This window comes from Dermacentor albipictus, chromosome 3 (genome assembly GCF_038994185.2).
Source record: "Dermacentor albipictus isolate Rhodes 1998 colony chromosome 3, USDA_Dalb.pri_finalv2, whole genome shotgun sequence".
Lineage (NCBI taxonomy): Eukaryota > Metazoa > Arthropoda > Arachnida > Ixodida > Ixodidae > Dermacentor > Dermacentor albipictus.
In genome coordinates, this window is record NC_091823.1 from 123,029,767 (window position 1) to 123,057,318 (window position 27,552).

Below are 27,552 nucleotides of genomic sequence, written 5' to 3' on the forward strand. Positions count from 1 at the left end.
TGAAAGTTCTGTCGTCTTTATTTAATACTCCAGCCGTGCCACTGAAAACAGGCAGCACGCACGCAGAGACATGAAACATTCCCTATGTAACTTTATCACCTGTTGAAAGTAAGTAAATATGCGCATTTTGTGTGTTAAGGTTCTAATTCAGATGCTGAAAGCATCTGTATTCACCAGCATTCGTGTCGCTTAGTAGTTGCTGTGCCGAATGGAGACCAAAAGTCGAACGGAGGCACTGATTTGTTGCGTTGTCCTAGCAGGTGCATATACATTACAGACGCATGCCACGTGAGCAATACTTCTGGCGTAAAGGATCGCTTACTGGCATTTGAGTTAGAAAACACCAACATGAGGCGATCAAGGCTGGTTAAGCCTTAATCATTTCCCTCAAACACCAACAGGTGAACGCTTCTTCTCTCGTATACCTCCGGTATCGAGAGCAATTAAGCCAGAATGTCTTCCCACAGCATTGGTTAATACACGTAATAATCTAGGCATCCACATCGCAGAGTTAATGCCAATGCATTCGGAACAAAGATACGGGCTCCCAACGTCTCCTGACTCTTCTGGTTCTAAGAGTACCAGCAGCGTTACGCGCATTTTTCATCGCAACTTCGGCTAGTTTTTTCTCTTTTTCGGCGAGACGCCAATCAAAACTAGCCCAAGAGCAAGGAGGCTCTAACGGACGCAGCAAGGCTTCACAATTCCTTGTGGGGCACTTTACCTTACTAGGGTAGCCTATTTCTTGCCTTAACTGATATTTACAGCACTGGCGGAGCGCTAGGAACAGTCGCCAATGCTGGAAAAACGATGACGCTCGGGCTACACTCTTCCTCGTTGTCGTAGTATCCGCTAAACTCGGCGTGCTCCAATCTCGGCTCTCCGCCAGACGATCTCTGCTGGAAGGTCACAGTGATGGTAGCCTCGCTGAACACGTCTCGGGGCACTTCGGTGCTGGCTATCTGAACCGTTGCTTTAGTCGTGACCGGCAGAGACTCCATTCGCGTCGTGCTCGACACGGTGGATTCCCTGCGAATGAACACGCGAACACCCGCTTGGAACTGGGAAGTTGAAAGTAAAAAAAAATATGAAATAAATCCTGACGTTTCACTTGCCGAAACCACTGTCCGATTATGGGACACGCCGTATTGGGGGACTGCGCATTTATTTTCGACCTTCTGAGATTATTTAACGAGCGCCTAAATCCAAATGCGAGCCCCGTGGACACGCGATTTTCGAGCGCAAAAGCGCGACGCCATAGCCACAGGGCTACCGCGACGCGTGAATTTTAAACTATAACATAGAAGTCTATACAATAGAAGTTAAAGATTCAGTAACAAAACAAAGAAAACGTGGCATATTCAAAACATTATACTGTATAAAGAATATGCCCGTCTATGCGCACAGGCATCGCGTATACAAAAAAAATAAACACTGAATCCTAAAGCTCCCAAATATGGAGAAGTATTTTTCATATGCATTTACTTATCCCGACAACAATTTCGCGGTTGTTATGTAGCTCCAGTGAGACGTAAGGTTTGATCTGGCGTAGTTCGTAAAACAGGGTCGCAGTGGAAAACAGATGCAGAAATACAAACGATCGTAAGAAAGAACTTTATCGGACGAGCATTTTGCTTAGAGCCAAGGACGAAACTGCTCGTGAAGGCGTCGATGTTTCATTGTCGAAAACAAAGGTGAGTGTACGAGACACCGATAGGCTACTAAAATCATGTTTGCATGTTTGCGATTTTGGCTGCCGACAATCGCTGCCAGCCCGAATGAGACTTCTGCTGATAGAAGAGCCTCATAAGGCACATGCGTGGTTTTAATTTGCATCTTATCTCTGTTTCGTTCCTTACGTCTATAAGGGATACGTTCCTTCGATTAAGAACATAGACGTATCACTTTGTGCATATTACGCAATATGTATTCTTGGGCGGCGCACATACAAACGAAACACGAAAAAGAATACAGGACAAGTGCTGGTCCTCCTGCATTGTATAATATGTCTCCAACAACAGTCACGACAAAGCGCTTGCGCCTGTCTTGCTGTACAGCTGTAGTTTCCCCTTTTTTAATGCTAACAGTGCTAACAAAATGAAACACATCAAGCTTTATCGACAGCTTTTTCGGAAAGTCATGGACAGTATCACCGAGCACACGCACCAGGATGGCGGCTACGATGACGTCTGTGCGAACTACATATATATATATATATCTTGCGAAAGAACAGGCGATATACAGACGCTTGTAAGGCGACAAATTACGCGGCGGCTCGGGCGTTATGTGACACAGTTGTCTTCCTTGGTATCATTCAGCAGTTGAGCTGTGCTCGCGCGCGTGGCGGCAAAAACAGTCCTTATGCTCACCCGTTTCCTTGCGACTGAGGCCGGCCAAACAGCGAGTTCGAGCAGTTGAAGTTGCTGTTCCCGGAATTACTTTTGCTCATGGCCCCGGTAATTTGGTTCACTGAAAGGTGGTAAAGAAGAAACAGCTTTTAGTAGTTGTTTGCCCCGATGGAATGAATCGACTGTCGTTTTGAGTTCAAAGGTGAATACTTGAGCCTGGACACCCTTCAGATGATGCCATTACTATTACAATAAATGTAAACGCCAACAAGGCGCAAACCACTGGAAACGCTTCCTTAGTTTCCTAGGTTCACCTGCATTTGCAATAGTGACCTAATCAAAACTGTATAATGAAAATTCGTGACCAAAACCAGGTTCTTGTGCTGAACCGGAAGCACGAAGGTGCCCTAATAACACGTAATTTGACATATAAACTCGCGTGCAGCAGTTATAGTTGTAATGTATCAAATAGCTTGTTATTTAGAAAGGGTCGCGAATTAGGAGCAACCGCACAGGGAAACGCGCGGAGTGAGACAGGATATGGTCGCACTACTTGTTGAGCGTCCACAGCGCTGCCTGCTATGTATACAACTGAGTATAGCTGCTTAACGGGTATGTAAACGCGATGTTTCATGCGTGGTATAGAATATGGACCCGGGACTACCAAACTGCGACGTAGACGCATGCTTACAAGATGACGCAATTGCGTAAAAAATGAACTTTTTGAGTTTTACGATCCATATTTGTATATCTACAGCCAGAGCGCTATGAGGGGCGTTGTAGCTGAAGGAACCGGAATAGACAACCTCGTAAAGAACTCGTTCAGAGGCAGTTTTCGCATGGCGTTTACGCGAGACTGTAGTTGCGGACGGGAGTCGATCCCGCGCCTTTGTGCTCAGCACAAGAATGAACGACGCCTATGAGGGCTCACAATCACAGGTGCCACAGCGTACTCTTTAATTTAGCCTGACCGTGTGGCTACCCAGGCAGCCTACCAGCAATAGTCCAAGCACGGTCCGATTCTGGCAGAAATTGGTACCAATCCTCAACCAACGCTGGCACATTGGCAAAGTGCAACCCAAACCAATGCTGGCCGAGAGTTAAAGCCAAGATTGGACGAATGTTATGCCAATGCAGCAGCCATTGCGTTGCTGATGTAGTACCAGCGCTGAGCCATATCGTTGCCATTATTAATGTCAGATTTGAGCCAATTCCTTTGCATGACGAATGCTGTAAATACGCCGGTCTAGTGTACGCAGCTATTACTACGGTGAACCTTTTGCTAGCGGCATTTTTGATGGCAATCGCCCCCATTAGCGGCGAGAACTTGGAGTGGCGCCCTCTCGTGAGTGACGTCACGGCCAGGACGCCGCCCGCTGCGGCTCGCTTGGCTGCCGCGCGCACTCGTTCCCTTCGTGTATGCTTGGGGTACGGGTGCTTCCAATCGTACTTATTTAAGAATATGTCGGCTTCTTTGCCGCTACCATGCCTGAACCACAGTTCCTACTTCAAACGCGCGTGTGTAGAGAAAATTTGGGGCTTGGATATCGCAAGCTATGCAGCGTTGAAGGGGTCTACTGGTTTTGCAATGCATAAATGCGCGTGACTGTCCATAAATTCTGCGTAAGAAGAATGCCTGCAAATTTAACACGCGAAGTTCTGTATGATGCTTCGCTAAACACTTAATATTCGCTTCGTACTAGCTATGACAGACATTGCATTTTACATGGACGAAAAGCCTTGGCAATTGGTGTCAACATGTTACCCGTGTTAAAAAGACATTGCCCGGCGATCATGATTCTTATTATTCTGGTGTGTTATTCTAGTTGAATGTGGCCAGTTTATTAATGAGCAAAAGAAAGAGTTAGGCGCGCATTTCGTATGAGAAAGTTTGTTGCTACTTTCACTGCTCTCTGAAACAGACCTCCATAAGACTAACTGCTCATGGCTGCTAACTCGACGCCGCGTCAAGTAGAGCATTTACATAGTTCATTCACAAATACCATAATATCAATCCCCTGAAAGAAATGTTTCATGGTTAAGATCGAGAGTCAATCGAAAGACCGAGTGTGTGTGTGTGTGTGTGTGTGTGTGTGTGTGTGTGTGTGTGTGTGTGTGTGTGTGTGTGTGTGTGTGTGTGTGCGCGTGTGTGTGCACACACACACACACACACACGCACACGCACACGCACGCACCGTTGTAGTCCAAGCGGGGCATCCCCTTTATGGGAATGATGTTACACATTCAATACGCTGCATGTCTGCAACGCAGATGTTAATCGTTCTCTAAGACCATTTCAAGTTCCGTAAACAAAGCATTCAGTTAAAAGGTTTTGTTTGAAGCAAATCTGGCATTATAATAAATTATCCCACCTGGCTAGTTAGCTCTCGTCAAACTCAGAATTCTGTAAGTCCGTGTATATAATCTAAAACGCGGACAGAACGCCGGTATTGGTACTCGTTAAAATCAAACCTCGGCAAAACATGAACAATTTTATCGATAACAATTTATCGGTGCTGGAGCGGTGGCGACAGTACCGGCCACGCCGGGAAAGGCGCCCTCCATCTCCGTCTCCCAACGCCCTTCCATCGCAGGAACCCGGCCATCCCACAGCCTCCGCGGACCAAGAAGCGCTCCAGACGCCACACAGGTGCCCTGACTGCAACATGGCCACGCGGCCATCCGCAGCCCATCTGTTTTGGGAGTGCCAGCGACACGCTCAGCAGCGGGACCAGCACCTGAGGGCGGTGCGAGTGTCGTCCTACGAGGAGTGGATTAGACCGGCAACTGGCTCCATGGATTCCGACAGGGTCATTCTGAACTCGCGCTTGGCTTTCGCCAGGGACGCACAGCTTCTAGGACGTCTCTGAATACGCCTCCCCCCTCCTCTTCCTATTCCCCATTATAGGCCTTCGCGCCATCCCTTAAATACATTTTGTCATCATCATCATCGATGCGACGGTTAACAAATTCAGCACAGGGAGCGAGAAAATGGATTATCCTGTGCTGTTTCCCAGGCAGCATTGTATCTAGACAGAGCCAAAAAATATCCGCAGAACTCGGTAAGACATTACGATATTCTAACGTGAAATTGAAAAAAGAAAGAAAAACATACGAAGCACTTAGTAACGTTTGTACGGACATCTAAGCACTGAAATATCCCCAAGAAGGCTGCAACTGACGAACCCGCACAAGTGCACGCGATCAACATAGCATGGGACTCCATATGTATCAAGGCTCATTACGCCGTGTGTTGAGGTGAATGGCAGCCTTTGATTTAAGAGGAACATAATTCATCAAAATCAAACTGGTTCCTTCACCTTTGCAGCTTGGTAGCAAACGCCACAAAATACGTTCTGCATAAATGCTCTGGGGGGCGTGCTCCACCACTGGAAAAGCTGGCGCTGCCGTCGGCGTGACGCTCACGTTTGTGTTAGCACAAAACAATGAATGTACGCTGGATTAAGAAAAAGAAGCAGCGGGAAAGTGCTCGCTAAGAAGACCGATAAACATACAGTGTGATGCAACTAGAGAAATAATGATATTGAAATGTCCAAGAATTCAGAGGAAACGAAAAAGAACATTGAACCGTCGCGGCGGCCCATCACAAGTCGCGGTAGGTGTCGAAGCCCCTAGTTATAACACAGTTACTTTTGAACAGCTTCTGACAGATGGTAAGTGCCGCCGTCAACGTTGCTGGTAGTTCTCAATGCACTTATGACTTTCCCGATGAGGAAGTTCAACGCCATCGATTCAAATGTCCGTGATACCATTGCCGATAACACAAGTTGATAATTGATGAGCGATTTCATGGCATTTGGCCAAATTCCCATAAGTCTAAAAGATAACTTCCGTTCACGGTCAACATGCCTGCGCCATTTAATATTAACCACGCATTGACAAAAATTATGGGGCGCGCATGTTGGGGTATCTCGCCTTTTAGTAGCAAGGATTGCGAAAAATAAGCACAAGTTTCATTAGAATAATGCAGAGAGAACGGTAATTCGACAAGACAGATCAAGTTACGGCGCAATTTATTGCTTAAACAGGGAAAAAAAGAAAAAAAAAAGCAATTAACATACCTGTGTTCATTTCCTCCTTCTCGGTATTGCTGGTTCCTTCATGATTGACATGATTTTCGACTCCTGAGCTCTCTACCCGGTTTATTACAATGCACACGCTCTGAAAGGAAATGGTTGTATACACATATTTAAAATATTTACACACAAAGATTATACATAAAGGGTGTCTCACGGAACTTGAGCCAAGACTTTAAATATGAAAGGAACGTGGAAGCGAATGGATCCGAACGCATACTATTCGCGATGTCCTAAAGTAACTCAGGCAATTTTTTGTTTTCCCCATAGCTCAATGATTATATAAGTTTAATTACCCAACTTTGTCTTATATTCCCATGTCTTTTAAGCGGATTTGTACAGCATCTTCAGAAACCATTGATGAAGTCGTTTCCTGTACTATACGTGCCACATAGTGTTTCCAGGTTGCAAAGAAAGCCCGCAAAATGGTTTCGAAGTGGTGTCGTGCTGCACTCAAGCGTACGTCTGTGAACAAGCTCGGCTGCACCGTGCCTGGCTACGGGGAAGCGGCAGGGCGTTATGATGGTTGTAGGCAGCTCGGCCGGCGGCTCCCGTCCGATGACGGCGCAAGTGCATTCTGCTGGCTGAGAATTGCAGAGGAGATAAAGAATGCCCTGCCGCTTTCCTGTGGGGGTAGGCCAACTTGAAATTTCGTGTTGAGCTAAGTAGGAATCTGGGGATAGGTCAGCCTGAAATTTGGACGTGGGCCGACTTCAAATTCCGGAGTGGGCGAACTTAAATTTCGTGTTAAGCCAAGTAGAAATCTGGGGGTAGGTCAACCTGAAATTTGGGCGTGGGCCGACTTGAAATTGGGGGTGGGCCGACTTGAAATTGGAGGTCCGCCGACTTGAAATTCGGGAGAATGTTTACGCACACTTAGACAACTCCATTGGAGTTTCTGCATTATTTTTCAGTCCTTGAATTTGCTTTGAATTGGGTTGCCACGTACGCATGAGTAGGTGACGATCACTATTTGGTTTTCTGACGGATACAGGCAATGTGCAGGAGGTGTTCACACGATCGCGCGCGCTTCCTCGCACTGAAACTGCGCAGAGCCGTCCTATCCAGTTTAGCGACCACAGCAAAAAAGCTACTTACACAATGAGAAGATAAACGCGCGGACGGACGATGCACTCGCGACTAATTCATTATAAGAAGGCACGCTGATTATAATACCTGCGGTGCACATGCACCGCAGGCAAGAAAACGAAGCCTAAACATAGAGGGACGTGCCGCAACCAATACTAGAACAGATGCGCTAGAATAAATCTTAATCTGTGGTAGAACAAAATGTCAGGAGTACAGTACTTGCCTCAAAGCTCCTTTTAGATCAGCGTGCTCCATTCACGCGGCTTTAAGAAGAAAAAAAAACTTGCTCATAAACATTACATTCAGCATCCTCGATGCTGCTATCACCATTAAAAAAAATTTGTACACCACTGTAATGTGCAACTGATCCAAAATAATGTGCCTTCATCGAATACTGCGGCCCGGCCGCGGGAGCCAAGGAGAAACAGTGTGCCGTGCGCAGTGCGCGTGGTTGGCGCGCTAGGGAAATTGAGGAGGAAAGCGCCGCGGGAAGGAGAGTGCCGCTACTTACAAATCATCGAAGGGTTTGAGCTGCTGGAAGAAAAGGCTACTCCATTTTGCGCCCGAGTAACCCCGCCGTTATGTGGCGTTAGCACCTAGGGTGCCTCGATGTCCTCCTCCGCAACCGCTGCAGATTTTGGGGAGGGGGAAATCGAGGCACGCTAGCTGCTAACGCCACTTAACGGCGGGGTTACTCGGGCGCAAAAGGGAGCAGACCCTTCTTCACTGGCTTGGCGTCGCCAGAGGGCGCGGACTTGTCGAGCGCCTGTCGGAACGCTCTGTGGAGCAGTCTTGCGAGGCTTTGGAGCAGGGCACCGGAACGGACGAACTCGGTCCTTCGAACGCGACACCGTTCGCGTGACTGTACACGCGACCGATTAGGCGCGTGTACAGACTCGACACTATAGTGTCGAGTCTGGAGGCGAACATATTCGCTCAATATCCTGTCGCGGAGAGTCGGACTTCATCGACTCGTCCGCACCCATCGGCATGTGCTATTGATAGTAATTCGGCTAAGGGGCATTGGTGTACGAAAGGTGCGATAAATGCACTCGTGATTGTCTGCACTACTGTATTGTCGTTCCTTTTTCTCGAGGTCACGCTTGAGACCGCCCACAACATATCAAAAATTCATGATAATGAATGTGCGACCATTGTGGCGGATAAACAAACATTCCGTGATAAGATGAAAATAAATAACATTGTGCGCATAGCCCTCAATTCTAAAGCATTTGGCTCTGCGCTATACTAAAGCTTCGCGTCACATAGTTTCGAACATGTGCATTGGATGTGCATTTTGTTTTGTGAATCGCCTCTTGGCGATGTTTATCCCTACATAATGAATATGTCATATTGCTGTCATAAGATTTACCTCAACTTTGTTGATTATTGGATTCAAAAACTACACGAGTCGCCCTGATCTATTTGTTATGAGAGTGTTTACTGAGGAGGAGGAAATAACTTTATTGTGTGCCCTGCGAGTTGGCGGGGAGGACCAAAGGCCCCGCCTAGGTGACGGCCAGGAGTTCTTGGGTTCTGGCGGCATCCTCGGCCCGCTGGACGGCCCATAGTTGATCCTCGAGGGCGGGGCTGAGCAGCGCGGCTTCCCAGCGCGTGCGAAGGCTGCTGCTAGAGGCCGCGTTTTCTTTATTCTTACGTATGCCTCGGCATTCCCATAATATATGCTCCTGAGTGGCTCTGGATTCACATGTTTTGCATTTGTCAGTTGGATGCACATCCGGATATATGATGTGCGAGAGCGCAGGATTCGGATACGTCCTAGTTTTTACCTGCCGCCATGCGGCAGACTGCTTTTTTGTCAATTTTGCGTGTTTTTTGTGTCAATAGTGTTTTGTGTTGTCATTATATGTGGTCATTCTGTCTTCTCATTCCCACTCATTTACCGCACCGTCACGTCCGGAGGGTGTCGGGCGTCACTTGCGACTGCGGCTCGGTCCGAAAGCCCTCGAGCCGCGTCGTGTGCCGCCTCGTTGTTGCCGTCCTCCGCGAGGGTCTCAGCGGATGTCCATGTCATGCATAATTTTGTTTTGCAATCTTGGCTTCCGGCAAGAAGAATGCATAGTGCCTCCGGGGAGATTCGGCCGTTGGCAAAGTTTCTTACTGCCGTAAGAAAGTTTCTTACTGCCACGGCTACGTTAGTCTGATGCTACTGCGGGCGCTATGGCTACTTCTCACGCTGTCTCGTCACTTGCGGTGCGTATCGTCGCGCACGTCTTGCACCATTTCTCCCTATCGATTACAGCTACCGTAAACCGCCGTCTGCGACTGTATCGAGCCGCGTCTACGAACACTGTGTCCTTGTCGCTGCCGAATTTCTTCTGTATTTCCTTCGCTCTGTTCTCTCGTCTTTCCTTATAGTGTTCTTGGTGCATGTTCTTTGGTATGGGAGGTATTACCATTGTTTCCATCGTCTCTCTCGGGATGTCCACCTTGACACCGTGCTGTGTGTGGTAACCTATCTCTAACCTCTCTAGGATGTGTCCGCCTGCTCTAGTCTTAGAAAGGCGTTCATATTGTGCCGTACATTGCGCTTCAATGAGCTCGTCTATCGTGTTGTGTAGGCCTAATTGCAGCAACTTGTCCGTGTTTGTGCTGATCGGTAGTCCTATGGCTAGTTTGTATATTTTCCGAATGAGACATTCTAATTTGACCTTTTGCGCAACCTGCCATTTTAAGTACGGCGCTGCGTATACTATTCTACTTATTACGAAGGCCTGTATTAACCTGATCGTGTTTTCCTCTTTCATCCCGCTACGTTTGTTATCTTTCTGATTAGCCCCATGATTTGCGCTACAGATTCCTCCAGTCTTCAAAGGGTTTCTCTGTTGTTGCCCTTGGCTTCAATGAGGAGCCCCAATACCCTGATCCTATCGACCTTGGGTATGGGTTTCCCATCGGCCGTCTTTAACAGTATTTCTTCTCTATGGGTGAGATTTTCCCTGTAGTTGCCTGGTTTGCGACCTCTGCGAGTCGGTCTGTATAGCAACAGCTCCGATTTCTCTGCCGAGCATGTTAGCCCTGTCCCCTCTAGATATTTTTCGATCGCTTCGACCGCTGTTTGAAGCGTTTGTTCTATTTGCCCGTCTCTTCCGTTTCTCACCAATAGCGTGATATCGCCAGCGTATAGGTATGATTGAGACCCTCTATTTCTTGTAGCTTGGCTGGCAGCCCGATTAGCGCCAGATTGAATAGCATCGGTGGTAAGACCGAGCCCTGTAGCGTACCTTCGCTGCCTATCTCGATTTCCTCCAAAACTAGGTCCGCTATCGTGATCTTTGCCTTTCTGCCCGTTAGAAAATTGCGTACATAATCGTACGTCTGTTTTTCCAGTCCCAGTTCTCCTACTCTATCTAGTATCGTTGCATGTGTTACGTTATCGAAGGCCTTCTTTAGGTCGAACCCGAGAATTGCCTTTGTCGATCTGCCCGAATTGTGTATGATCTAATGCTTTAGTCGTAACAGAGCGTCCTGCGCCGAGAGATTTCTCCTGAATCCTATCATTGTGGGTGGGAGCGCGTCCCAGTCTTCGAGGTAGGTGGTTATCCTCGCTAGGACCACGTGCTCCATGAGTTTCGCCACGCAAGAAGTGAGAGATATGGGTCTCAAGTTCTCAATTTGGAGTCGCTTGCCCGGTTTAGGTATTAACACGATTTGTGCCGTCTTTCATTGCTGCGGCATCTGCCCTGCCTCCCAGCATTCGTTAATATATTCGGTTAACTGGTTAACTGGTTAATCGGTTAACTCATCGTCCAAGTTCCTTACAGTTTTATTCGCTACCCCGTCTAGTCCGGGTGCCCAATTGGTATTGAGTTTTGTAGAGCTGCCCTGACCTCTGACTCGCCAATTTTGTTGTCTAATTCGTCATTTACCTGCCCTGTGTAGTCAGGCTGTATGACGGGCAGCGCTTGCGAGATGTATCTTTTCCCGATTTCCTTGAGGAAGTCCTGCTCTGTACCTTGGTACGTTTGTATTAGCCGATTTATATTTTGCCTATGTGCCGACTTGGTCCCGTCCGGGTCTAACAAATATCGAAGGATGTTCCACGTTCTAGCCATTCCTATCTGACTGTCCATGTTGTTGCATTTTTCCTCCCGCTGTTGTCTGCATAGCTGCTGGGCGAACAATTTCTATGTCCCTGTTCAATTTGGCCATCTTTCTACGAAGCGTCCGGTTGTGTTATTTTTCCATGTCCGTTGCAACCCTGCCTTAGCTTCCCACATGTGTAGAAGCTTACTGTCTACGTTCTCTAAATGCGCTTACGGCGGGACCGTTTTCGTAGCTGCCGCCACATCTCCCTTTAGTTTTTCGGTCCATTCCTCAATACCTTGTGTAGTGTCGTAGGCCTCCTCCCTTATTTTCTTGAATTTTTCCCAGTCGACAATCTTAAGTGGTCTACCCTTTTTTTTGCGCGGTCCTGCCCTTACCGTTATGTCTAGTATATTGTGATCGCTCCCAAAGTCGTGTTGTGTATTTGTCCACTGCGTGTCCCGTATGTTCTTGGTGAATGTTAAATCTGGCTTAGTATCAGCGCAAACGCTGGTACCTATTCTTGTGCGAACCGATGGGTCGGCCACGAGGGTCAGGCCTTCCTGTTGCGCGTCTAGCCATAGGTTCCTGTATTTTTGACTTTGGATTTTGTAACCCCATGCCGCGTGTTGGGCGTTAAAATCGCCTTCGATCACTACCGCTCGGTTATCCGCTATGGCTAGGGTTTTTTAATAGAGCGATCGAAATTTATGGTGTCTGCACTTTGGACTGCTATAAATATTTAATACAAAATGACTGTCCTTCGTTTTCCGCATGAGTACGAGTTCTAGAAGAATGTGATCGATTGACTTAACCTCCATGTCGCGTTGAATTACCGAGTGATTTCGCTTTACCAACGTCGTTAGCGCCTTCGTCTCCCCTTTGGCAGTACTAACGGACTTGTATCCCGACAATTTTGCCAGCCCGTGCGTTTCATGCATCATTATAATATCCGTTTTTTTTGTCTTTGAGGTGTTGTTGCAAAATGTATCGTTTTCGATCGTATCCTCTACTATTCCATTGCCAAATCGTGTATCTAATTCCTCTCTCCATGGCGGCGTTACAGGTTCTCCAATCCCTCGGCGGGTACAGGGGGCCTAGTGTACGGCTTAATGGCCGTTTCAACCGCGTCCCTTCCCTACTTGCTTGCGGTCCCCATATTGCTAGTTTCGCTTCGAAGTCAGCCATCATTTGTTGCACTTGCTGTAGTATCGCCTTTTCTAGCGCCTCTCTCTTTGCCTCTAGCCTCCCTTCCAGTTGTTCTAGTTTAGTTTCAAATTTGCTTTCGTTCTGTTTGATGCTGGTTTCGATTTTATGTTCACATTCGTCCTGTCTTCCTTGGAGCGTCGTGGATGGCTTGGGTTTCTTTACTCCGGTTTCAATCGGAGCATTCTGTTCAATGAATTTAAAAAAATTATGCGGATTCCACGCACTGTGGAAATCGATGTACGAGAAAATTTCTGTGCTGTTTGCTTTGGTTGACGATAACTAGCAGTGATTTAGACAGCAAATGTTTTATTTTTTCAACGTTTAATCTAATACGAGAGTGGTTAGCTTGTGTTGAGCGTTACGTTGCGTGCCCCACTACTGTTTGTTTGAGTCGTGCACAGAACACACAGGGAGACGTGTTTGTTTGACATTGTTCATAACTTCTGAGAGGGTTGAGCATTGTCCTTGCCTCAGATGGCACATCGCATGGTGGCAGAAGTGCTAAAACGTTAATTGAATTATGGGGCTGTACGTGCCAAAGCCACAATCGGATTATGAGGCATGTCGTGGTGGCGGACTCCGAATTAATATTGACACCCTGGTGTTTTTTAACGTGCGCCTAAATCTAACTGCAGAAGCGGTTTGGTACCGAGAAAACAACCCGCACCTCGGCCCTTCCAGCGATTTTCTTGATGTGTTGTGAAATCTTATGAATGTACAGTATGACCGGGGTCTTCGTAATCGTAAATTCTTCGTAATGATTGTAATCGTAAATAGTTGTGTGTAAATCGTAAAGTACGAATTACACACAACCTGCAGGCAAGATCGCGTCGGATTGTAATTTGAATATACGAGAAAACATAATTATGTTACGGAAAAACTCAAACGAACCCCTTTTCAGTGTTTCTAACGTTCATATACCGGCCACGGCGTTCGCCATTTGCGCATCCCGGTGCGTGAATATCTCGAAGTCCACAAAGCGGCGCGCCCGTCTCCTTGAAACACTTCCAGATGGCACTCGCCTCTGCCACATCGCGGCCAACGCAAGAGGCCGCGTTTCTACCAGAAAGCCCACCTTCGTGCATAGCATTCGCCGCGAGTGTTTCCCGGTAAACATTATGGTTACATACACTCCAGTTGCCGGGAAGCGTGAGAAGCAGTCACGGATCTTCGAATGCTAACGCATTCCACTCTTAAAGGCGAAACTTAAGCGTCCTCCAAATTTTTGAAGGCACACAAGAATCACCTCACGCGTGAAATATTTGAGGCCCACGCAATCTACCGAAGAGACAAATGCGTCAGCATCCCATCAATCGATCTGACGGATAAGGAGCTTGACTACCTTGCACCGACTAACCACGTATGCATTCGCGTCAGCATATATGCTCTGTGTACTTTCAAATAAATCATGCGTTAATAGTGTGTGCTCGTGTTTGTTTCCTTTCTTGTCCCGTTCTCGCGCAGTTCCCCCGAAAGTTTATGTGCCCCAACAAGCTCAGCTAAAAACCTTTCTTTGTTTTACATACGTCGTGGGAGCTAGACACTGCGAGTTTCTAGGAACCTTATTGCGCTTAGTCCACAACTATATCCTTGGAAAAGCCGGACAGAATCGATCTAAATATAGAGCACTTGCGATCTGCTAAACTGATAAAAGTAGGAATTCTCCGTGCAAATGGCACAATGGTCGCCTCACCTTGGCCACTGCGGACACCAAGAACAGGAAGCCTATTATTTGAAGCAGTTTGCCGGTCACAATGACGGCGTTCCTCAGGTCTTCCTATCAAGTGCAAAAAAATTAATAAATAAAACTTCGTGCAGCATAAGTAGAACGGAGTCATTGCTATCAAGTCTAGCGAATGTGAGATGAACGAAAAATTTAGTTTTGTTTGGAAACTCCACCAATCTCTTGGCCCAGTGGTGTAGAAGTTAATATTTTGGCAAAGCAGAAATGTCTGATGCAAAGCGGGAGCTATTGCAATAAATGCCAAAGAGGCTGAAAGCAGAATAATAAAGCTTTATGAAATGCGCGAAAGTACACTTGAGTTGGAGAGTTCAAAGAAGTCACACTGAAAGCATTAAGATTTGGTATTGTAGGTGCAGAATCTTAAGCACTGTACAGCTCAACTTGAGGCAAAAATAGAGGCCAGATGCGCGCAGCGTTGTCTGAACTAGTACAGCACGCTTGAAAATGAAAAGTATCTCATGATCACTTCGTGTGAACCGGACGTATCCCTCAGAAGAGATAAGAAAACAGTGCTTCGAATTGTGGCGGAAACATGCTAGGCTGCTTACCTCGCAGTCGGCTCTTTTGGGCGGAATGTCGGAGCGGACCTGAAAAGTGAGACAAAGAAAAATCATGCCGAGCAGCATGTCATTGCATTCTTGCGAGGGACGTTTTCGTTTTGGGCGAAAAATAAAAAGTTACCTTCCTCGGATTCATGTATATCGTCGTGGGTCTCGGACAATCATCTTGTACAAAATTAAACCAGAAATGATCTTCTAGAACCTTTTCCTCTAACCTAAAGCAAGACGCACGCGGCAGTTCGAGACAATGTTTTTTTTTTTAGTTGTTCAGAAAATTGACACTATTTTGTACGACACTGTTGTGTCATCATCGACGAAGAACCAACGTGTAATCAATGTAAGTCAACGAGATAACTGATAACGCTGAAATTCGGGATGAAGATTGAACAGATCCGGCCACTAGATAGTCCTAAACTTTCATGTTTAATTTTATTATAAGGTAAATCATTTTTAGGTGTACACAGGCGGTTCTAACTTGCACAATCTGAACGAAAGTTACTTTGTCCGCTTACATGTTTATGCTATTATATCTATGTGGTCGTGCCACTTGATCAAACAGTAGGGTATGCAGGTTTGTAAGGAAGCCGTTGGCGATAATAAGGGCCCATAAAAGGCTGCTATGCTTATGTCTGTGCAGGCTATAGAATGAGGGGTTCAAGAGCAAATTGCGGATATGACTGCTTCACGCGGCTTGTTTTCACGCCACTTTACAATCAATGCAGAAGGAAAGAGTGGATATAGAGCTTACAAAAAGGTTTTTGCTCGCACTTTTTTTTGAGGGTCTCAAAAAGTGACACTAGGAAGAATGCTGACAGATTTCAAAATTAGCCCTTTACAAGTATATATGTGTATAGCCCAAAGTTAGACGAAAACCCGTCAGGCGAGGGTGGTGAATTGATGCACGCGAACCGGCACTCGCCTAAGGTTCAAAAGGAAATGAAAAATAACTAAACATAAATAAACATAATCTCCCCGAGATATACACGCTCACTCTGTGCCATCTATCACATAAATAAGCGGCCACTCTTGCGCTCATCATCATTGTGAACAAGGGACCTGCAGCGGTCACAAAACACTATTATGTGTTTTATTTCCTTTTCAACCTTGCGAGTGCCGGTTTAATTGAGAAAATATATTTTTCTAAAAAGAGTCCGGATTTCTTGATGAAAATATCTGCTCAAAGAAGCCTCAGTAAGCGTAGCACACGAAAAAGATGGTAGTAGTGGTGATGTCTACCAGGTGCTTAGAAAAGGCGGCAACCTCAATTTCTGTAGATTGATGAAACACTTTCGAGCGAAGTAGAAAGATTTGACTCTGCCCTCGTATTTTTATCAATCAATAACCGCTGCCTATAATTGTGAATATTGTTACCGGTGACGAGAAGAGATACACGCGAATTTAAGGGATCGACTTCGGAAGTTGCATAGAATGCCTTCCGAAGAACCTTTCGTTCAGATTCCCTGGGCTCAAATATACGTATGGGTAGAGCAGAAAAGTATTGCTTTTTAGGCAAACGCTCAACAAAATTTGAATGAAATTTGTTACATAAGATGATGTATTCAAGTGTTAAAAGAAAGATTATTTCGCTTAGGTTTATAACATTGTATTCCTGAAACTGAGCAAAATCGGGAAGTCTTGAAAATTTTATAGAAGGACCATGACGTCATAATACTCACTAAGCACAAACAGAATGTTGACCCCAATGGTTTCATTAAGGTGCACATAGAACAAATGTATGGATATAATTGCGTTTCCCGGCAAAGCTTTCCGGCCAAAGAACACGCCATCATGGGAAATTAACGCTCTGAAACGAATAATAAAGAAAAAAGCTGACGAACAGTCTCAACAATTGTCTAAGCGTAGAGTAGAAAAGTTTTCTCTATACATGTGAGAAAAGTTTTCAAGCAGAAACGTTAAGCTGTTTGCTTACAAGAATGAAAAAATGTATTGCAGTGATCGAAAAACTGAAAATTTGCCATGACGCGAGTTCGTAAATTTCTCGCGGCCGTCCATGAAGCACCTAAACTCTAATCTACACGTATTCCAGTTCTGAAGTGCAGTTTATCGCGCCACGTGTCCTCTTCGTACGCTCAGCATTTTTCAAAAGGTGTACGTCCCTCGGCAAGTGCAAACAAATAAAAAAAAACAGCCACCAATTAACACAAGTCTGAAATTTGCGTACAGCTTTTAAAATACGTGAAGCTTGAAAATTGAGTTTTAAAGGTCGCTGAATTTTTTTGGAATTATATCTTGATATTTGCGGTAGTCCTGAAGCGTAACTCTTTTTTGAATATATCACGAAAGCCAAAAGCTCAATTAAGACAAACTCAGCAATCTCCTGCAAAGCGCCTGAATCCACTATGATTTCATAATTCTGCCCAAGCATGACCTTTGGCCGTGCCAAATATCACCATCAACGTTTAGCGCGCTAGCTACAGCGATCCTTTAAGTGAATTTTCTTGCTGATCTGAGGGGACAGTCTCCGTCACGTGTGGTTGCAATGCGAGCTTGGCTGTCGTAAAGCACTTCGCGTTGTCATGGAAATTAAATTGGCTGTGCAGGGTTTTGTGCTAACCGCCGGCTCACACCGCCTACTTCGTCGACAAATAGTAACGTCGCGAAATGATAGTTGTGAATGCATCTGAAATGCTGTATAGCCTTGACGTACCCATGTCTTGAGCATGAAGCTTGCCAAAGCAACTCCGACTTCAGCCAGGGTTAGGACTGCGAAGATGATGTCCAACTGCAGGAAGAGATGTCACGGGGAGGGGTCAATGATGCAAAAAAAGAGAGGCGTGCTTGAAATCGCTAAGTGCGCGACCTGCTTAGGTAAACCAAGTGTCTAGAGGTTTCACGTAGGCTTTTCCAGGGAAATAAAGGTTTTAATCATCATCGTTATCATCATCATCATCATCATTACCATAGTCTATTTGTGCCTACTGCTAGGATGAAGGCGTCTGCCAGTGATTTCCAATTTCCGCTGCCTGGCACCAGCTGACCTGCGAATGCTTGCGAATGTTCCAATTTAATCATATCAACGAATTTTCTGACCGTCCTCGACTGCGCTTCTCTTGGCAAGTAGACCACCAGTTGTCGACCGTACGCGTTAGACTACCGAACTGCCCCATTTTTCTTTCTCTTATCGTCAACTGGAATTTCGGCTGCTCCCGTTTGCTCTTTAGCCCACCCCACTGTCTCCCTGTTCTTAGCGTTATGCCTGGCATTTTTCGTTTCATTGGTCATTGCGTGGTCCCTAACTTCTCAGGCTTCTTTGTTACTTCCGGTAGAATTGACTGTTTGCACACTTCTTTTTTTTTCGAGAATTGCGGTAAACTCACATTCATGACTTCGGAATGCCTGCCGTACGCGCTCCAACCCATTTTTAACTTTTCATATAAATTTTCTTCTAACAATTATGGTGCACTGCGAGTAATTGGCCTAGATAAACGTATTCTTGCGTGTACTCTAGAGGCCGACTGCCAATCACGAATTATTGCTCTCGAAAATAAACGTATTGCAATACAATTCCGAAGGTTTCTCAACCCATTCTGGCCGAGAGTAGATTTCCGGTAACCAAATTGAGATGCCATACAGAACCTCAGATCGAGAATCAGTCTCGTTGCCGAATTACCAACACGCACGCAATCAAACTTATTAAAATCTACTGCACTGGTGAGCCGAATTCATTAGTGTTGTTAACGCGTTGTCGCTTCATGACCCGCAGCTAAACTTTAGGAAGCGGATGGGCAAGGTTGCTTTCCAATCGAAATAGTTACGGCCCTTCACTAGCGCCCGATCCTCGAGCTGTATAGTTTCGTTAGGATGGGATTTCAACCTTCCTGATATCGACTGGCCAACCATGAGTTATCGCTCTCCTTGTTCAGAAATTGTTTTTGATATTATGCTTAGTTTCGACTTGTCACAAGTTGTCAACGAGCCCACACGTGTTCAAGGCAATGCATCCAACATTCTTGACCTCATCTTTCTGAGCAACCACTTTTCGATCAATAAAACTAACTTAGCAGTGCTAGATGGAATATCAGATCACAAATTAACATTATGCACTACTCCCATTCGGGCCGCAACAAATCTTTCTATTTTCCAAACTAGTTATCCAGACTTTGTAAAAGCTGACGACTCAAGCATAGTTAATTACTTAATTTTGGAGTATCAGTCATTTGAAGAACTCGCTAATTCTTCAGACACTGATATAGACACAATATGGGAAAGAGTTAAAGCCATTGTATCCCACTGCATCAATAACTATGTTCCAATAAGAACCAAACGAATTAATAGAAATAACCCATGGATAACACGTGATGTCATTCATGCGAAGCGCAAAGTGAAGCGACTAAGACAATTGCTCAAAACAAAAAAAGGCCCTCAACATAAACGTAAACTCACGTGTGCTGTCAATGAAATGAAAGCAAAGATTAGTACAGCGAAAGCACTTCTTTTCAGTTACGCTTCCTAACTTTTTAAAACATTCCCCTGGAAAGTTTTGGAAGTATCTTAGCCCCAAAAAACAAAGCAACACTCTCAATTCTCAGGAACAAAATTTAAGTTTTGCAAATTCATTAAACACATACTTCCAGTCTGTGTTCACTGCTGACGATGGTCGCATTCCGGAGGTGAATCACTACATCCAGAGATCGCTAGGCATGCCAACGATAACTGAGTCAGGAGTCCTGAACTTATTACTATCAATAGACACAAAAAAAGGAAACGGCCCGGACAATATTCCCAACACTTTTTTTCAAAGATATGCCGAAGTCAACGCGAAATATCTACATCTAATATTTAACAAATCCTTATCAACATGTAGCCTGGGAAAGGAATGGAAAATAGCAAAAGTAATCCCCGTTCATAAAGCAGGAAGAAAAAGTGATGTTGGTAATTACAGACCAATATCGCTAACGTCCACTTTTGGGAAATTATTAGAGCATATCATCTTAAAACATATCACGAGCTATCTATAGAGGAAGCAGAAATATTATCGCCTATCCAGCATGGCTTCCGGCGGGGACTTTCAACAATAACCCAATTACTTGAAGTAACACATGACTTATCCCAAAGCATTGATAATCAAAAACAAGTTGACTTAATAGCATTAGATTTTTCGAAGGCGTTTGATAGAGTAACCCATCGAAAACTAATCAGCAAACTGAAAACAACTTTAGGCGATGGTTCTATTGTCAATTGGATTGAAGATTACCTAACCAACCGGTTTCAGTATGTTGTTGTTAACAATGAAATTTCTTCCATTGTACCAGTTACATCGGGGGTGCCTCAAGGGTGCGTCCTTGCTCCCACTTTATTCCTTATTTTTATTAATGATTTGCCCTCTAACATCCGCGTTAAAATGAAGCTTTTTGCCGACGACTGCATTCTTTATAATGACATTAACTCTATGAATGGCCACGTTGATTTAAACAGCGCCCTTCACGATGTAGTGAAGTGGTGTAAAAAGTGGCAGATGGAGCTGAACATTAAAAAACTGCCTTTTTATCTATAACCCGCAAGAAACATAGGTCGGACTTCGAATACACTATCAATAATATACCACTCACCCGAGTTTATGAGCTTAAATATCTTGGCTTGATCATTTCACATGACCTAAGATGGGAATCTCATATTAACAGTATCATACCATGTGCTTTAAAACGGCTATTCTTCCTCAGAAGAAGTCTTCGAGCTGCGCCACCGGAAATTAAACTGCTATCATACAACGCATTTATTCGCCCAGTTCTCGAATATGGTAACACAATTTGGTTTCCTTGTACACAACAGCTTATTAACAAACTAGAAGGAGTGCAGCGAAAGGCAATTAGATTCATCTTTAACAAATACAAGAATAGTGACTCACCTACTCAACTGCTAAAACAAGCCGGTATTCCTACTCTGTGAAACCGCGCCAAGCTAGCAAGACTAAAATTATTGTTCCAATTGATACACAATGCATTACGAATAAATAGTTCATTGTATATATCCCTAGCTGACACTAGACCTTCCCGCCATAAGCATTCATTAACACTTAAAGAATATGCATTTCGCACTGACTGTTTTAGATATTCGTTCTTTCCTCTTGCAATAAGAGAATGGAATAGCCTGGACCCCTTCATAACGACTAACACATCGTTGCCGAAATTTATAACCCTTGTAGAAGAGCTTTTGTGCAATAATTAGATTATGTTAGCCGGAAATAACACCACTCAAGTCATTGTATGAAATGAAATCTGTATGAGCATTGTATTTGCCTATGTAATGTCACCCCCTTTTGCCAAATGAAATGTACCCTTGTTTTATTTCCTACCATATGTGTATATCTGCTTCGTGTCGATTTCAAATATTGTTGAAATCATGTAAGCCTGTTTTTATCGCTATTTGTGAGTGTATAATATATGCCCAACCTGTAAAAATCCCGCTGGGATTGACAGTATCTGAAATAAATAAATAAATAAATAAATAAATAAATAAATAAATAAATAAATAAATAAATAAATAAATAAATGTAATAACAGCGTCTGCTAGAATCTGCCTGAGTGAAGATGTGCTTTCCAAGCAAGACCTCATCGCACGACTCATAAGGGAGTGTTCCTGAAGCAGAGTGACTAGTTGTGTTGAGTCATATGACAAGAAGCCAACAAACACTCACATTAAGAACAACACAGGGGGAATTACTTGTGCTTAATAAATGAAATAAAGAAACGATAAATTAACGGAAATTAAAGTGTATGAAAAAACAACTTGCCGCAGGTGGGAACCGAACCCACAACCTTCGCATTTCGCGTGCGATGCTCTACCAATTGAGCTACCGCGGCGCCGTTTCTTCAGCCACTTTCTTGGGTATTTATGTGTCGTAGTAGAACCCTGGGAGTGTTAGCCAGCGCCACCGCTCATAGACCTTGGCGGTGGACGTGGACGTGGTTCAGCCATCATTTGAGTTATGGGAAATACACGGACAGGCCTAAACCTCATCCTTCTGCCTTCAAATGGCTTCGTGGCTTTTTAGGCTCGTGACTTTCAACAAAGTACTGCCTAATAAACAAAATTATCACTAATAAAATTACCCAATGGCAGGATTCCAACACGGGACCCCTAGCACATAAGCCAGATATTGAAATCATTACGCCACGAACGCATGCATCGACAGGGGACGCGAAACGCCTTTACGAATTCATCGCGCGCAAGCCATTGTCTTCGGACACTCGGCGCGTTTCGATTTGGCCAGCTCGACAAGCTGAATCGTCGCAATTAGTGACGATTGTGCGTGTTCGCAGCTTCTGCTCTTCGAAGAGTATAGATTTCTAAGAAGCATAAGAAGCTTCATAAACAAAGCCACAAGAACGTCTGAATGCGCAAGCACGAAGATCCGACAAGTTCATGTACGTCTCTTATGGAGGAAGGAAAAATGTAGGCGGGAGCGTTATGTGACGCAGCCAGCCCGGTTGGCAAGCGAACCCTCTGAAGCCACAGTGGTGGTCCAACACGTGGACTCTTGCATCGGGATCATGGAGCAAGAATCGGCATTTGCTGAGATGTTTGGCTCCCAGTATAGCTATGCCACTAGTTTTTATCCGGTGCGCGTTTGTGCGGCTGTCCTGCCGTGACTCTACCTGCAGAGAGGGAACACTCAAACCAACAGCGCACTTTGAAGTGCGATCACGTGTTTGGCCGACAGGTTTGGCCGACAGGTTTGGCCGACAGGTTTGGCCGACAGGTTTGGCCGACAGGTTTGGCCGACAGGTTTGGCGTCAATCGCGTTGCGGTATGCTTCCTCCTGTCTTTTTCATTCCTTGACACCCAGTAAAAAAAGGTGAATAATAATTGGTTTACAGATGGGAATACTCTATGCCGCAGTATCTCGTGGTGATTTCAGCCATGTGTGACGGCAGATGTATAGTTTCTTCGTCGCGAGGCCCGAAAGTGAAATAGGCAGGAAACACATCTTAATGTCGTTACGGCTGACTAGTTATTAGGCGACAACACTGCAGTTTGTGACATCGTAGAAAAACAGATGCGAGAAGGAAATTCTGGTCGCGGAAAAGATTGTGCTACCGGTATAAAGTTTCTACGGAAAAAAAAATCTTATCAAACAGCTGCAGTTTTTCAACGAGAGAGAGGGAGAGAGAGAAAGAGAGAGAGATCGAATCGAAAAAAGGTATGTACAAAAATTAGGAATAGTAAATCCGGCTTTCTCTTGGTAAGATAGTAGACCTCCATATGTCCGTACTTTTCAGAACAGAATCATGAGTGTTCTCAGCCAGTAGTAAATAAAGCTTCGGCGTTAATATAGAGCCTGGATGATGATGGTGAACTGGCATGGCAAATCTTCATTCTGCTATACAGTATGAGCAGTGGACTGTTTTTGAACCCTCTGAGTTTCTGTAGGTTCCACGCTGTTAAAGTACGCGCTTCGCCAAGACACACTGAGGCATATTCAGGGACACAAACACATTGAGTGCTAACATTACTTATGTGTGACTTTAAAAAAGTGCTAGCTAGAATTTAACCGTGAGAACTCATTTACTATAAGAAACGTTGTTCAAGTAAACAACATAACTATACGTAAAAATATGTCGAGAGAGGACAAAAGAAAAGTCCACGCACAGCAAATGTTGGTACGCCGGTCAAACTGAGCTAGCACCAAACTGCGGCGCAATGTTAACGAAACGAAACTATGACGGGGGGGGGGTGCCTTTGTGGGAAACACTTACCGTTATGTGGGCACTCAAATCCAGCAGCAAATTCAAGATACCAAGAACGCCGGCCAAGGTGCACATGAAACCCAGCACTACGGTTGTGGCGGCCAGTCCCACCAGGTATTCGCGTCGCCCTTCCAGTTCCCAGTCCTGTCTTACCACGATGCCAAGCCCTTGAAGTCGTTCTCGAAGGCAGTACCCGAGCACGGCCACCAACAAACCGCTTCCCTGCGTTCGTAATGAAGAACGCACGCTTTGAAAAAAAGGAAACGCCTGTCATCATTATCAGCCCAAGTCTGCCACGTGAAATGAAGTTTCTCCAAGAGATCATCACCTTCTGCCGCTGCCTCGAGTCTGCCTAATTTAATGACTCCATTTAACTGCCCTACCAACCTGCCATGCATAACGGTTTCATGCTTGTAGACAAAGAGGGCTTTGTCGCTCATAGGGTGGAAAAACAGTGCAGAAAACTTGCGGGTGCACAAGCAAAGCAAACATGGCCGACAAACATTGGTTCTACCATTCAAGATTGCACCGCCCTGAACTGTAATATACAGGCGGAAACGTTCAAAAGTATGCCCCGAATAACAGGCCTTTTCTTCGAACATGGAGCACATCAGTTCTCATAATTGTGCTCCCGCAGAACCGTGCCAGTGTCGCATTCAATGAGCTCGGCTACCCTTTCTTTACCTGTGCCAAAACTGACGGTAGCTGCGTCACGTATCCTTGCCGTGACGTTCCGTAGCTGGAAGCGCTCACATAAGCGATAGTGACTTGCCTGTTTCAGTGATGCTCTCCATGTTACGGAATGTCGTACAGAAGGCGATGCGCCACTGGTTTCCAGGTAGGCAAAAAGAAAGAAAAATCCGCGGAGGTACCCGACGAGGAAGCGCTGCTCGCGCGCATAATGGGAAAAAGGTCTTCGCTATCGGTTTGCAATGAGGTAACCCACGGTGCAAGGAATAAAGAACCTGGGCCCGTATTTACAAAAAGTTCTTTCTCTAGAAGTGTATGTAAGAGCAGATGGTAGTCAAACCTGAAGTTAAGCGTACTGCTAGCGAAGGCGGCCGGCTAAAGGCAAACAACACTGAAGAAAAAGAAAATTACACGGTCTCTTAAGATCTCTCGTAAGAGGTTAACAGCGAAAGCGTACTCTTCATCCTCTTATCATTCGCCTATTTCTGTTTGCCTCTTCTCTTTCTCTTCTTACAAGTCATTTCAGTCATTATTAATAATTACTGGTCATTACTAAACATTTTTAGCCATTTCTAATGAATTGTAGTCGTCACCAGTTGTCGTTAGACATATCGGTAATTTCGTAGTCATTACTAGTCATTTCAAGCAATTTCATTCATTATTAGTCACCACTGCTCACTACTAAGCATCTTCGGTCATTTGTAATCAATTGTGCTCTTTACAAGCCGTGTTGGTCATATCATAGCCATTAGCAGTCATTACAAGTCATTTCAGTGATTATTAGTCAATACTGGTAGTTAGTAAACATTTTAGCCATTGTTAATGTATAGTAGTCGTTACAAGTTGTCGTTAGACATATTGGTAATTTCGTAGTGATTACTAGTCATTAAAAGTAATTTCATTCATTATTAGTCACTACTGCTCGCTACTAAGCCTCTTCGGTCATTTGTAATCAATTGCGGTCATTACAAGCCGTCGTTAGACATGTTCATATCATAGTCATTACAAGACATTTCAGTGATTATTAGTCATTACTGGTAATTAAGAAACATTTTAGTCATTGCTAATGAATAGTAGTCGTTACAAGTTCTTAGACGTATTCGTCATGTTATAGTCATTACTAGTCATTACAAGTAGTTTCAGTCATTATTAGTCATTACTGCTCATAGCAAGCATATTTAGTCATTTGTAATCAATTGTGGCCATTGCAATCCATCGTTAGACATATTGGTCATTTCGTAGTCATTAGTAGTCATTACAAGTCATTTAAGTCATTATTAGCCATTACTGGTAATTACGAAGCCTTTTTAATTATTGCTAATGCATAGTAGTTGTTACAAGTTGTCGTTAGACATACTGGTAATTTCATAGTAATTACTAGTCGTTATAAGTCATTTCAGTCATTATTAGTCATTACTTCTCATAGCCAGCATTTTAGTCCTTTGTAATCAATTGTGGCCATTTCAAGCCATCGTTAGACATATCCCTGTTTTCGTAGTCATTAGCAGTCAGTTTAGTCATTACTACTCATTACTAGACGATCCTAGTCATGTCTAATGAATTATGGTCATTACGAACCGTCGTTAGACTTATTGGTAATTCCGGAGTTATTAGTAGTCCTTACAAGTCATTAGTAGCCATTATTAGTCATTACTAGTCATTAACCTTTGTCAATCTCTATTATGGCACTATCATTCACTTTATTGGTCACTATCAATCATTTTTCATCCTTTAATCTGTGTTCATATGGCGTGATGACGCTTTGGCGGACACTCCGGCGGTCAGGTCTGATGACACAAACTTCACCATGAGCCTAGAAAGGCTTTCGCCTTAAAACACAATGGAGACAATATGGAGATTGAGCGCGTCCCGCTCTTTTGTAACTTTTGTAAAGGCTATTGTAACTTGCGTTGTTCCTGAGGGCTTAACCGGAAGTCTTCTGGGAAGCCTGTTTGTAAGCATAAAAAGGGCCTATTCAGCATGTTCAGCATGCTTCGAAAGCCCGAATCAACATCTCTTTTACGTGATGGCAGAGAGAATCAGCTAACTTTAGAGGGAAAAAGAAATTGAGATGTCATTTATATGCGACATCTAATTGCTTAAAAAATGCGCGCTTGACCGTCTACTTTATTTCCTCAAAGTTGCACGAATCTTGCGCCGCCGGTCATATTCGCACCAGTCCTATTTTAGTAGTCCTTACGTGTCACGTTATGTTCTAGCGTGTGCCCAGCGTCAATCTCAGAAGACGGCACGTGAGCAGGGGCTGCCATCGCTTTTTAAGCAGCCATAGTGCGTATGGGCACAAACTATGCCTCTGCTAAGCGGCTAAGAGCGTACTTACTACCTAGAGCCACATAGCATTTAATAAATACCGAGTCTGCGCGTTCTGTAGGCGCGTCAGTACTGCGTATCGAGTTGACGTGTGGTAAAGAAAGTTCCCTGGGCACAAACTTCGACGCAATCCTTACTTGAACTGCAACGTTGCAGGCGACCAGTACAGTGCGGTGGTGTTCACATTTATGTCTGTTCGAGCGTTTCGTTTTAGAATTGAAAGTGCTAAAGCTTGCTCAGCAGCGCACAGAAATGGCAGTTCAGCACGTGGTAAACATCTGAATGCCAGCGTTGTCGTTGACGAGAGTGCACCGAATTATTATAGGCTTTCCCTTTCTATATGCCGACAATCGCCTGCGGTGGCAATGCAGGTACTGATACTGGCGAAGAGCGGTGGTCTTAGCCCCAACGCTTAGGGGCTGGCATTTCGCGACAACGAAAGCGATCGCCTGCTTCCTTTCTGCGACAGATTGCGCGCAAGGAACCGGCTTGAAACACACTCACCAGGGACGCGGTGTGCGCGGACAGCTTGAGACAATGTCCTCTCTTCTTTACATATTCGGTGAACATTTTTTCGAGGGACGGCATGAGTCTCGGCGCCTATGCGAGCTGATCGAACCTACAACGGGCTATTTCTTGTTGACCGCACAAAGCAGCACCGCGGCTTTCTTGTATCCGAAGGCACACTGGGATTGATTTGTTGTGATAGGTTTACGCTCTACGGCCTTC

General features: G+C 44.8%; 1 protein-coding gene and 1 non-coding gene across 2 annotated transcripts; both read right to left on the reverse strand.

Annotated features, from left to right (window-relative positions):
• Nucleotides 1-27,552, reverse strand: LOC135909473 (uncharacterized). The gene is made up of 8 exons (XM_065441467.2): nt 27,328-27,552; nt 23,812-24,024; nt 17,763-17,837; nt 15,083-15,121; nt 14,484-14,567; nt 6,431-6,530; nt 2,370-2,469; nt 1-1,029 (listed from the first exon to the last, which is right to left on the reverse strand). The coding sequence occupies exons 1-8, from the start codon at nt 27,409-27,411 to the stop codon at nt 762-764; spliced, it is 963 nt and encodes a 320-aa protein (XP_065297539.1). The 5' UTR covers nt 27,412-27,552; the 3' UTR covers nt 1-761.
• On the reverse strand, nt 21,843-21,915 carry TRNAS-CGA (transfer RNA serine (anticodon CGA)). Its single transcript has one exon. It is a non-coding gene; the product is annotated as a tRNA-Ser (tRNA).